Genomic DNA, 12,875 nt, shown 5'->3' with positions numbered 1-12,875 from the left:
GGAGTCAGAGGTGTGGAGCACCTTCCTGGGCTGGGCCTTTATCTTGCAAAACAAACAAGGGGCCAGATGCAACTTTGTTCAAAGCATGTGCAGTTCTGCGGCTGATCTGTACTGAAGAGCTGTATTGGTATCTAGGAAGGAAGTTGCTAAGTGAAGTGTAAACATCATGTTGTGAATCAAGTCTTTGTTAGTGTGATTCCAGTTTTTATCCTCGGGTCTCTTTCTCTTTTAGGTTGGATTTATGCAACTCTAACACCTGTAGACTGCCTGGCCTTCGCAGGACATTTTCTACATAGTCTAAGTGTTGAAATGCAGATGAGGTAATCTGTCTTTTAAATCTAAAGTTAGATAGAGGCTCAGTTGTTAATAAATTGGCCATTCTCTCTCCTATTAATTAGTTTACATTTGAAGTAATGTTGATGTAGCTCTATTGGGCAATTTTGGAAAATGTACCCATGTTTGTCCCCTTTGACTGTGTTATCATAGAATCAGTTCCTAACACATTTGGAGTGATTTCTTAGAATCATCAAATGTTGTGAGCTGGGAGGGACCCACAAGGATGATGGAGTCCAACTCCTGTCCCTGCACAAGACAATCCCAACATTCACACCATGTCCCTGAGGGCCTTGGCCAAATGCTGCTGGAATCTTGTCAGGCTTGGTGCCATGAGCACCTCCCTGGGGAGCCTGTTCCAGTGCTCCACCACCCTCTGCCTCAAGAACCTTTTCCTCATGGCCAACCTCACCCTCCCCTGCCACATCTTCCTGCCATTTCCTCTGCTCCTGGCATTCGTTGGTGGCCAGAGAGAAGAGATCAGCGCCTGCCCCTCCTCTTCCCCTTGGGAGGAAGTTCTAGACCCCCATGAGATCTCCTCTCAGTCTCCTCTTCTCCGGGCTGAACAAACCAACTGACTTCAGCCTCTGCTCATATGACTTCACCTCTCAGCCCTTCACCAATTTTATGGCCAAATAGGCCACAAATATGTTCTCCTGTGCTGAGTTATTCCCTGCTGTCTTTACACCTATTGCATAGCACATGGGAGGATACGTGAGGTGCTTGGTCTAACGTGGCCAAGAATAACTGTTAAAACTGTCAGGAGTTTTACCCTACAACACCTTCTGGATAAGCCCCCACCTGCTCAGCTGGGCTCTTTGCCTGATGTAAGACAATAGAAGTAATTCTTTACTGGTGCTGGACAAATAACACAATAAAACTAATCTTACATCTTTACATCTGTATTGGTCAGTTTCTTACTAGTGTTATTTTTATGTTTTGCTTTTTGACTTTTCGTAAGGGCAGGTAATGACAAAACAAGGGGAAATGGGTTTAAGCTGAAAGAGGGGAGGTTTAGATTAGATATTAGGAAGAAGTTCTTCACTGTGAGGGTGGTGAGACACTGGAACAGGTTGCCCAAGGAAGTTGTGGCTGCTCCTCCCTGGAAGTGTTCTCGGCCAGGTTGGATGAGGCTTTGAGCAACCTGGTCTAGTGGAAGGTGTCCCTGCTGCTGGCAGGGGGGTTGGAACTGGATGATCTTTAAGGTCCCTTCCAACCCAAACCAGTCTGGGATTCTATGATTCTATGGTCTGATTCCAGAATACATGGTAGCAGCACAAAGAAATGAAGTACTGCAAAATGAACCTTGGGCATTTATGAGCAGTGCTCAGCACTGCGTGACATCCTGGTGACCTGCTGTGCTTTAAGTTCATGTGGCTTTGTATTTATTGCAGGGCATATGAAGTAGAAAGACGATTGAAAATTGTCAGTCTGACCCAGTTTCCAAACTTTGAAACTGCATGTTGGTATATGGGAAAGCATCTACTAGAGACGTTCAAAGGTAAAACTGCTTTAATTGCTTAGCTTTGGGGGCCTGAAGATAGTTACTCTTCCTTTCTGCTGATGTGCCACATAGAAGATGGACAGGTGGCCAAAATCAATCTTAGTGTTCGAAAACTGCTTTTAACATACCAGCAGAACATGCTGGTCTGGTCCAGCTCTCCTCTTAAGATCCTGCCATCTCGGTCTGGGAAAGACCTTACCTGTCCCTCTTACCTGTGCCTACGGGAAAGTTTCATCTTCTTTTTAAAATGTATCTAAGTTGCCTCAGAAGCAAATACTGTTGTGACATTTCTTTTAGTTTGCAGTCACCTGTCAAGTCTGGGTGCATTCCCTGGTTTAACCTAATGAACTACACACTGTCAGCCCAAGGCAGAGAGCAGTGCTTCCTCCTCCCATCCTTCTGCTGATCCCAGTTGAAGTATGAGGGTGGGTTGGGGCCACAGGAACATCAGAGATGTGGCCAGTAGGAGCCCTGAGAATCAAAGCAAAGTTTTCTGCGAAATTCAAAATCTTCCCAATCAGATTCCTTCAGAGTTGATCCAAACATCCATGCATGCATGTTCTTTCCAGATTTGGTCTCCCTTTGCTTTTACCTCTATTTCTTTTATTACGGAACATGTCTAGAGACACCCATCAGATCCTTTCACGACGAGAAAAATGTGTCTAATTCATAAGCAAGGTGAGGGGTCCCTCTGAATGTCACCTGGAAGGGGGCCCCTTGTCACCAACTCTGAACAAAAACTGGAATGAGTGTAAAAGTTTAGGCAAGCTTGTACTCATGCAGCAGTGGACGCCTCTGCCCAATATAACCTTTGTTTCCACATATCGGTACTTGCTTTTTCAGAATAAAAGAACTGCTGATGGTACCTTTTTATTCCCACAGCCTGGGATGTATGAACATGGAAGCTAGCTTGAGTGTGGAACCAAGAAAGGAACTGGAAGGAGTGCCAGTGTAGACATTACTTACAGGAGCACAGTGTAGGAAGGCTGAGTTGGATTTATGACACAGTAAATATACTCCTTATTACCATCAAATTATAAGAGGGATTCATTTGTGGTGACTAACCTTGAGAGAGTTAACTTTCACAGTGAAACTTTTTAAAATTAAAGACTATACGTGAAACAACTGTAGCTAGCAGTGTTTGAATGGCATTGGTTTTTTCCCTCTATTTAGGTTTGCATAAAGCTGGGCAACAACCTCCTGCTCATTTACTCCAAGGAGCAAAAATTCTCAATGGTGCTTTCAGGTCATGGACTAAAAAACAGGTAGGAGAAGCAGCCTGTTTTAATATTTTGTGTTCCTCAGGTTTGTCACTCACTGGAACAGACAGCAAATGCTAGAACAAATAATATATCCATAGCAAACCAACTAATCCTAAAATCTGAAAGAGAAGGGGAAGGAGGGTGAGAGCTGGGATTTCATAGTGCCACACAAGGAACCGGCAAAAAAAAAAAGGTACCACCAGAGTTTTAAAAAATTCAATTCTGCACACGGCCAAAAGGATACTGGATGAACGTTCTCCCTGGCTCTGAGCATTTTCATGTGCCAAAGCAATTAAGCAGAGGTTGTGTACACGAGTGAGGCCTAAACAAAGCCTGCATTTCTATGTGCACGAGGTGCCCATTTCCTGCAAATCAACACGTTAATTGAGCCAGGCAATACATACTGGTTGGAGAGAAAGCTTAAAGGGATTTACAGCCTGAATTTCCTGCTGCAGTAATTTCAGAAGTGTTATTCTTGCGTGTGTTGCTCCTAAAGTTTTGGGGAATGAGCTGCAGGAGACAGGCCATTCAATCATAAAACGTGAACTGGGGAACTAGCAGCTTTAGGATTTTCAGACATTTTAAGAAGGGATGAGCAGCTGAGCACACAATGTTACACACACAGTTAGGTCAGTTAGGTGGCTGTCCCAGATTTAAATGTAGTCAGGGATTTGGCTGCTCCCTCCTGCAAACCACCAGTGCTTCAGCCTGAATTCAGAATTGCTCCCTGGTTTCCTGTCGCAGGACTGGCTGCTGTGGAACTTGTCTTCTCCATGTCACCCTGTTTATTTTTCCACTTGCCACGCAGATGAGAAGTAGTGAGTCAAGGGAAGTGAGGTTGTGTTGGCATTTAGGAAAAGTTGAACTTTGAGTGTTACAACATGACATGTGAATGCAAATGTTGTTGGTCCTGTCAGGGAGCTCCACAACCACTCTGCTGACAAGGTCTATGCCTGTTATCCTTGTTGAAGACACCAGCCTAAGACAATCTCTCCTTGTAGATGTAGAAAAGGAATTTCTCACAGAATCTCCTATAAGGGGGTGAGCAAAGTGTTGTTACAGTTGTGAAAATGCAATAATAACTGAAAAAGACTATAAGACTATTGACTTTGTTCTCTCAGGACAGCTATTTATAATCACATCCAGAAGGGGGAAAAAGTGTATTTTTATCTTGTTTGCACTACTGGTGCAGTCAGTATTGATTTCAGTACAGAGGAAAAATATGGACATGTCACTTAATGAGTTTTTTTTTATATTTTCACAAAAAACATGCACAGAAACAGTGATCTGGCTTTGTTGTGTTTTAGGCTTTAGCAGAGCATGAAGATGAACTACCAGAAAACTTCAAACCAGCACAACTCATCAAAGACCTTGCCAAAGAAATAAGATTAAGTGAGGTTTGTGCTCTTTTCATAATATTAACTATATTGTGGGTCTGTTAATAATCTAGACTATAAAATGGATGAATTGAAATAAATTAATATTTTTTTCCCACGGTCTTAATTATAAGAGTTCACGTGAGATTTCACAGTAGGGGGACTGCTCAGGACTCTTGTCTGTGTCTGACTCGCCACATGTTCTGGCCTCCCGTTTGCTTTCTCCTCAGCTTTACGCCCTGTCTGCCTGTCCTGTATCCTTTCTCTTCCACTTTCTAGCTGAACTGGCCACACTCCCCTCTCTGTCCTTTTTTTTCTCTTTCAGTTTAGCTACCCCCTACCCAAAAATATGATACAACTCAAAGAGCATTGTTGCCATCCCCATGATCATGCTCCCTATGTAGTATCTTCTTCTCTTTATGTTCATTGGTCTTGTCTATGACATTGTCTGAGCTTGGGACTATTATTCTGTACATTGTCCCAATAGGAAGCCTTGCTCTTGGCTGGCTTCTAGGCAGAGTTACTATAACCAGTGTGATAATAATTATAACAAACCCCCACTTAAAAAAACCAAACCAAACCAACAAAAAAATGAGGTTGCATGGAGGTACCATTCAAGGTGACAATAGCTAGTTCAGTTGTTTTAAGAAGTTGTGTTACATTCCTCTCCCCTTCTAACTATATCCAAAGACCTCAGATTTGAAATCTATCTTGTCCTTTTATCCTCTTTGATGTAGTATTTAAGTTTTCTGATTGTCAGAATAGCAAGTTAAGCAGAAAATAATTTAATTTTAATTAGTCTGAAAGTGTTAATTTTAATTGGGCAGCTATTTTACTGCTTACTTTTCCTGAGGGCATGAAATACAATTCTGCTACATTTATCACATCTGAATTAAATGGGAATGGTTTGTGCTCAAGCTGATTAGCATTTTAAACAAAAAACCATTGGTTTTATACATTTGTTTGTAGGAACAGTCCATTGAACAGTCCTACCTGATGATATAACCTGGTGAGAGTTACATTCCTTAGGAAGCCACTGGAGTTTCTCCAGGCCAAACTTGTGCTTAAGCAATGTTGAGGTGGGAATTAGTGGTGTGCAGAACGTTCCTGTGGCATGTGATGTGGTCTTCACTCCCTGGCCAGCCTGGCCTGGGAATGCAGCTACCGCGTTATTGAAAGGAGATCTTTGGGGTCTGTTACCCCAGGGAAGGGAGGGTGCAGGGGAGTATCTGCTGTGAGACAGGTGGGTCTGAATGCCTTCCCATTTTGTGCTAAACTACAGAATGCTTCAAAAGCCAGCAAAGCAGACACGAGTGCCAACACAAATGCCGAGGAGATCTGTCCTGTGGAGAAGGAAGAGGCACCATCACCCGTCCAAGTCACTCCTCCGCCCCCACCTGTAGAAAAGGTCCCGAAAAAAAAGACTCCCAAAACTGTGAAAACCCCCAAACAACTCAAGCCATCCAAACCCCCCAAACCTCCCAAGCCACCCAAACCCCCTAAGCCTCCCAAAATACCAAAAGTTAAGGGAGAAGGAAAAAAGAAAGGGAAAAAGGCAAAAGAGAGTCCACCACCAGCCATCCCAAATCTCGACTTGCTGGAGGCACACACCAAGGAGGCTTTGACAAAGATCGAGACGCCAAAGAAGGGGAAGGTGGGTCATGTTTTAACCTCTCTCCCTGTTCTCTCGCCATAATAGGGATCACTCCTTAGGTCTCAAGAAACACGGTGTAAAACCCTGTCTTCACTGAAGTAAATGTAAGTTTTGTCCATGCTAGCTTATCGCCCTTTTTTACCTGATGTTGAATTTGATTTGACTGTTTGCTTGGTTATTCATTTGATATGGAGCCTCCAAGAAACCTATTGAGTTTGGCAAACTACTGCCAGTTCCCTGCCAAAACTGAGGTGAGATGAAAATTAAAAGACATTTTTAAGTGGCTTTTTTTTTTTTTCCCTTGAACTATTATATTATTTCAAATGTTATTAGCACTCTTATGTGCATTTCCATACTAGATTATCAAAGATGAAGCAACTCATTTCTAAAGCATCTTATTTGCATGAGATTTTGCTCTAGAATGAGCGAATGAACATAAAACAATAGTTTGCTTCAATTTTTGCCCATGAAGGATGAGTTTCATTTTGATGTCCTTTAATTCAACATGAATTTTGCTGCTGACTTCAGTAGGGGCCAGGATTTCACTGAGGCACTGACAGAGTGATGTGTTGTACACTGTTTGTTAAGAACTATCCATAAATCTTTTCTAAAATGCTTTTGAATTTCCTAGTAGCTTGTATGCAGTTTGCAAAACCTGTCCATGGAGCAATAGTCAGGGAGATGAGTATGTTTTTACAGTCACCTTGTATGTTGATAGATCAAGGAGAAATGCAGTTAGTCTTCTGCATTCTCTGAAGCAGCAGTATTTGATTGAATCTCCTTGTGTTTGGATTCAAAAGGAATGAATCAAAAGAGGAGTTTTCAAAAATATATCATGTTATGTTCCAGATAAAACATGTGTTTCTGTAACATGCCAGCACTCCCTCCTCACTAAGAGTACATGCTGACTTTTTTCCTCAGGTTGCAAAGAATGTTTTAAGTGTTCCCAATAAGGAGACTGCTGGTAAGCAGAATGAGGTGGAGAAATTTGAAGTTCGAGAGCAAAATAAAAGCAAAACAGAAGCCAAATGGAAATACAAGGTAATGTCTCCTGTTAAATTCTGCTGCTGATTCTGCCACATAGGGATAAGTCAAGGGTAGAGAAATGTGCACAGGTCTACCTAAGCAGAGAGTACAAGGCACCAATTTTCAGTTCCCAAAGGGAAAATTTTGAGCAGAAAATAATCAAGTGATCATTGATAAAGGAGAGGGGGCAGATTCTTCAAAAGCACGTGCTGAATTGTCCATCTTCCTCCTTGTTGAAGCCAGTGGGAACACTGCTAGTAATGAGATTTTTCAGTGCTGATCTCTTCTGTGATTCTCACTTTAACACTGTCGTGCTACTTTAAGTCTGGAGTAGTTCCAGAGGAATCAATAACTAATGACAACATAAAAGTAGAGTTAATGAAATTTGAATTATGCCACATGAATTAAAAGCTTGCCTTCCTGGAGGGCTAGTGTAGAGTGAGTAAAATTCATTCATAGAATAATAAGACATTTTTTTTCCCTCCAGGTACCATTTCAAACAAGGTGGCGCTAGGCTTTCTCACAGAAATATCTGTCTGAATTTTGCCTGCTTTGTGAAAGCAAATTCCCCAAAACCAAACAAAATGACATGCTTTTTCACGTGGGGAAACTACTAAGAATCATGAGTCATTAACATTAGAGACACTTGATTTTTTTTTCTGTTAAAAAGTCACAGATAACGTGTTTAGATCAATATGTACCAATTAATTCTGCAGCCAGTACAGCTTAGGAAAGTATTAAGGTGATGCTTAAAAAATAATCAAAGGTTTCTTTGCACTGATTGACTTTGTTATTAAATTATTACATTCATAATTCAAGCTCTTCTGAAGGTGTGAAAGAAGCAAGTGGAGCCTCGGCATACAATGCAGGCGCTGTGCTGGATTCTGTCTGTAGCCACACAGGCACAATGCTGACGAGCGGTGTGTTTAGCTGTGCTCTGATTCACTAAATGTGTGTTTAGTGTTTTACATCAGTCTGTACCCATTTAAGAGAGCAGGATTTAAATTTGGCATGGTGTTTGTGGCAGGTGTTGCTTAAACTATTGCTGAAGTGCTGCTTGATGGGGACAAGTCCCTGAACTAAAACCTGTGGAATCTTAAGGAAGAATATAATCCTCTATTCCTTACCACATTTGGGGGAACACATTTTTCTCTGCATATAGATCAATGGATTCTCTGAGGTTACCTAGGAATCTGCATATCAACAACTCATTCAGCTGCTTTTATTGTTTTTGTTTTGGGTCTTTTGCCTTTCAGAACAGTAAACCTGATTCACTTCTTAAAATGGAAGAGGAACACAAGTCGGAAAAGACGCCTTTATCAGGAAATAAGGACAACAAATTTACATTCTCTTTCTCTAATAAGAAGTTGCTTGGGTGAGTAAAAAATATGACAATACACATCAATTTAAAAAAAGCAGATTTCAAAGTATTGTCATTGTTTATGCTTTTTTATACAAGAAGGTGAAAATCTGCCTTTCTGGTCAATGTAGAAAATAACACTTACACAAAACATTCTTCACTCTAGAACTTGATTTTACCCAGAACCCAGCATGGCTGGCCATAACAGCAACAACCTGTCCTTGTGGCTGGTAGTTTGCTTGAGAATAGTGTCTTTAGTATTCAGGCAGTGTCTCACGTTTTGGCACTCAGGTTCTTGAGTTATATATAAGTGGTTTTTGTGCAGATCCTACTCAAGGTACATTTTTAAGAAACTGTTAAATGAACTCTGTGTACCGACATTCCACGCTGCCTGTGCATTGTGCGTATCCTGATATACCCTGAGACAGCTTTAAATAATACATTGCTTATTTGAAGCCAGCCAAGGCTACTCTAGTTGGCATCATATTTTGAGACAAATTATAGGTACAAAAATGTGTTTGTAAAATTATTTTGATTCCTGTGGCACCTCTGAAAGTATTCAAGTTGGCTGAGATCCTCATTCTGTTCCTCTCTGTCAATTTGCAAAATGTTTTCCAGTCAGGGTATTGTTACTGATTCATAATTTTCTTTTTTTCAGTTCAAAGGGAGTCAAAACCCAGCTGAATACTAGTGTGTTTGGGTCGCTGCAGAATTTTAAAGAAGATAAAGCAAAACCTGTACGAGATGAATATGAGTATGTGTCAGATGATGGTGAACTAAAAATTGATGAGTTTCCAATCAGAAGGAAGAAAAACACTACAAAAAGAGAACTGCCCTGTAAGAATATTTCCTATTTTGTCTGTATCTGCACAATGAAGTCTTATGTATTGACTGGCCAAAATAAGTCATTAAAATCTCTGTGGTTTATAATAAAGCAAACCGTGTTTTATCTGTCAGTCAAATCTAAGTGAATTTGAATTGCTTCAGAGGTTATGTCTTAGGAGTGCTATCTTTTGTAAGGAAAAGAATCCTGACTTTGTTGTTGTTTTGTTTGTTGGGTTTTTTTTCAGTTTTATCAGATAAAAAAGACACTCTGCAGCACACTCCTGTTAAGAAGCCAAAGGTGGAGTCGGTATCATACAAGGTACGGTGATTATTGTATCTGTCACATGCAAGCGCCCATTGTATGTCTCTAACAGTATGTGGGGCAGCTCTGCAATGGCCAGCAAAGCCTTCTCACAGGCTGTTGTCACATCCTCTCCTTCCTCCTGCAGTCATAGTCTGCCCAGAATAGGGAGCATTCAGACATCCCAAGGACTAAGTGTAATTTGGTACCCTGGCTTGAACGCCTTCTATGTGATCAGGCCTGATGGGAAGCGTGTGTAGGGACTGTGACAGTTGTACAACACCACAAGAGCGGGAGCAACCCATAAGAAGGGATGGGAAGGATCAGAAGGAGTTTTCTGTCATACCTGGCTTGATGTCACATTGCTGACGGGGTCTGTCCCAAGCTGTGCACCCAACCTGTGTCTGTCCCCAGCTCTCCATGTGCTTTGAACACTGGTTGTTAAATTTCCACGTTCACGTTTGACAGATAAAACTCGGAGTAATGCTCATACAATGGAACTCATGTCAGTTGGCGTTTCACGTTACTAGAAGCCCTTAATACCTATCATGTAGCAATTAAAGGTTTGGATTGCTGTCACTTAGCAAAATCTCTCTCTGCCCATTATGGATTTACATCTAGAATGCCTTTGACTCAGCATGATACTTTAGCCTGTCCCTAACTTGAGGCAGTGTCTGTGTGCCTGTTGACAGCTTACCTTGAGGAGGCTGAGCAGCCCAGGCTTCACTTTGCTTTGTGTTAGCATTGCAGGTCAATGCTGGAATTTAAATGACATTAAAATTAAATGTTTTGCCCAACTGTGTTTAATACAAATTCGTATTATAATATCTGAGAGAGTTAGAAAAAGCAAAATAGCTTGTTAACACAGAACTGTAGGTAACTGAAATGTTTGGCCCTAAGAACAAAGGAATCTTTTTCATCCTGGTTTGGCTCAGGGATATTCAAGAGCAAGGGCAGACCTCCTTGCCTCCATCAGTAGTTGACATCTGGAGACCAGTGCACAGGGAACAGGGCAAAACGTGCTGGTATCTCACCATGCAGAAGCTGAAGGATAAAGGCCAGGTCCTGGAAAGAACAGTGATTGGCAGTCTGAGCAATGAGGACTGGGGCTTTAGAGTCCTGAAAGCAGGGCAGGAGTAGGGAACCACAGTGCATCGAGATATCAGCCCCAGAAAGATAGTTAGATGCAGATAGCTTCCTTCTGTGGCCTCAGGTGCTGCTGTTTATGTGTGTCTGTCCCATTCCTCTGCCAGATCTTCCTGTTCTCTTGCAGTGGGGATGGCAGAAGTGTGTCCGTCCCTGTGTCTGAATTAGCTGTGTTAATGTCTTGCAAGATACAGACTCTGATGCCCATCTGGGCTGCCAGAGATATGGCCACTTCTTTTGCTACATGGGTCATGGGCTCAAGCACAGGAGCAGGGGCTGAGAAGGCAACACAGCACCTGGAAACACCACTCTTCCAGTGGTTTGATCCCATGTGCAGGATAAGATCTTAAAGCTGGTTCTCCAGGGTTGGAAGGGGAAAGAAAAACTTACCATTCCTACAAGGAAACAGACTTTTACTGTGTACCCATTTGGGGTTTTTGGGGGTTTTTTTGGTTTTTTTTCTTTAATGAAAGCAAATTACAAATGCTAGCCCTGTGTCTTTGGAGGAGCAGCAGGCTGCTAAAATTATTGTGTTGTTCTTGTTGATTAACTTAGTGAGTTTCTGGGTTTTTTGAGCCATTTCCTTGTTTTTGCAGAATGATGACTCATCAGATGAAGATTTGCTTCACATTGACACAGAGGCGAAGCCAGGACGCAATTCCAAAGTAAAGAAAGAGAGTGGAATTTTTGATCTTTTGCAGGCAAGCAAGGAAGTTGGAGGTTTAGAGTATAACACCAACAGGTATGCACCAAGGGATGTTTTTTCCTCCTTCCCAAAAAAGCTCTTTTGTGGTTGTGTGTGTGAGTGAGAGGAGAGAATGAATTTTGCAGCAGCTCAGTAACTCCATTTTCTTCAGTAAGCAAATTCTTCCTTTATCCTCTGATCTGGAGGGAGGTGGGAAAGTGTTCAGGAAAGATTTTGGTGGTATGGTTTAATCAAGTAGAGGCATTTCACGTCTGTAAATGCTGAACATCCATTTTAGCAATAATACTGTAATAGATGAATCATTCAAAAGGAAGAGAGAGCTCAGTGAATGCAGCTTGAGGGCATGAATGAGCTTTGTTAATGTAGCAATAATGCAATAAAGGAATCTAAATGATTTCCATAATGTATTGTAAGGTGACATGCATATGAATACTAAACGTTTGAAAGAAGAAAATAGGAAACCATCTCCCCTCCTGCACACCCCTGGTCATCGTTCTTCTCCCCACCAAAACATGTGACTTGGAAAAAAACAAACTCTTTCATGGTTCCTTCTATACCTAAAATGGAAGTGCTTGCCTGGCCTTGGTTGTGTTGCATATAGGACCACTGCAGGTGGACACTGAAGATGACACTGGATGTTTTGGAAGATGGTTAATAAGGCACAGCTCTAGATCTTTTAGTAATCCAAAATGCAAAACTGGAAAATACGGTTGCCAGACTCAAACGCTGCAGTTCAGGACCATCTGGAACAAGGGTTTGTTTGGGCCCGTCTCAAAACGAATGTATGGGTTCATTACCTCCTCTCTCTACAGACCACATCTGATCTTCAACTACGGATAGAGCAATTAGGTAACAGAAGGACACGTGTCATTTTGAAAGAAGCTAGTGGGACTCTTCACATAGGCCTTGCTTAACCCAGACCTCAGGAACAAATCCCTGAGAAGGGACTTAGGGAACGGCAACTAAATTTATGGTTTCCATGCATAGAATGGCACTGCAGACCTGAACTGCTGCGCCTTATGCCCTGTGCTCCCTTGTAGTCTGCTGAGTGAGTAGATCTTTGCTACTGCAGTCTTAATGGACTTAATGTCCCCTGTCTGTAGAAAACCAGAGGTATTCACCTCAGTGCGCTTCACTGCTCCACAGGGACCGCAGCCGTGGTGCTTTTGAAAGCTGTGGGCTGTTGGTAGATTGCTGGCACAAGTTTCTAGCCTCTAAATATGCCTGTTGTGCAAACAAAGAATTGTCCTCTGGAAGCTGAGAGTGGCAGGGCAGGTGGTGATGTGGGAAATGATGTGAAATGTGCGGTAAGGCTGTTCTTGTTTGGCTTTTTAATAAGCCAGTTCTATAAGCTCTCATAAGGCCCCACCTGGAGTACTGCC

The 12,875-nt window shown here is 42.0% G+C and overlaps 1 protein-coding gene across 1 annotated transcript; it reads left to right on the top strand.

The window, feature by feature from the left end:
* Positions 1–232: 232 nt before the first annotated feature.
* Positions 233–11,529, top strand: LOC104531209 (lysine-specific demethylase PHF2-like; the record flags this gene model as incomplete). The annotated part of the gene is made up of 10 exons (XM_010176026.1): positions 233–320; positions 1,728–1,834; positions 3,011–3,102; positions 4,407–4,496; positions 5,758–6,129; positions 7,051–7,170; positions 8,412–8,530; positions 9,174–9,352; positions 9,586–9,659; positions 11,384–11,529. Coding segments are annotated over 10 exons (1,387 nt in total), but the record flags the coding sequence as incomplete, so codon positions are not given.
* Between the last annotated feature and the right edge of the window lie 1,346 nt (positions 11,530–12,875).

This window comes from Antrostomus carolinensis, unplaced genomic scaffold (assembly GCF_000700745.2).
Source record: "Antrostomus carolinensis isolate BGI_N321 unplaced genomic scaffold, ASM70074v2 scaffold40879, whole genome shotgun sequence".
In the NCBI taxonomy this organism is placed as follows: Eukaryota; Metazoa; Chordata; class Aves; order Caprimulgiformes; family Caprimulgidae; genus Antrostomus; species Antrostomus carolinensis.
The sequence above is the reverse complement of the archived record's forward strand: the minus strand, read 5'-3'. Positions and strand labels throughout refer to the sequence as shown.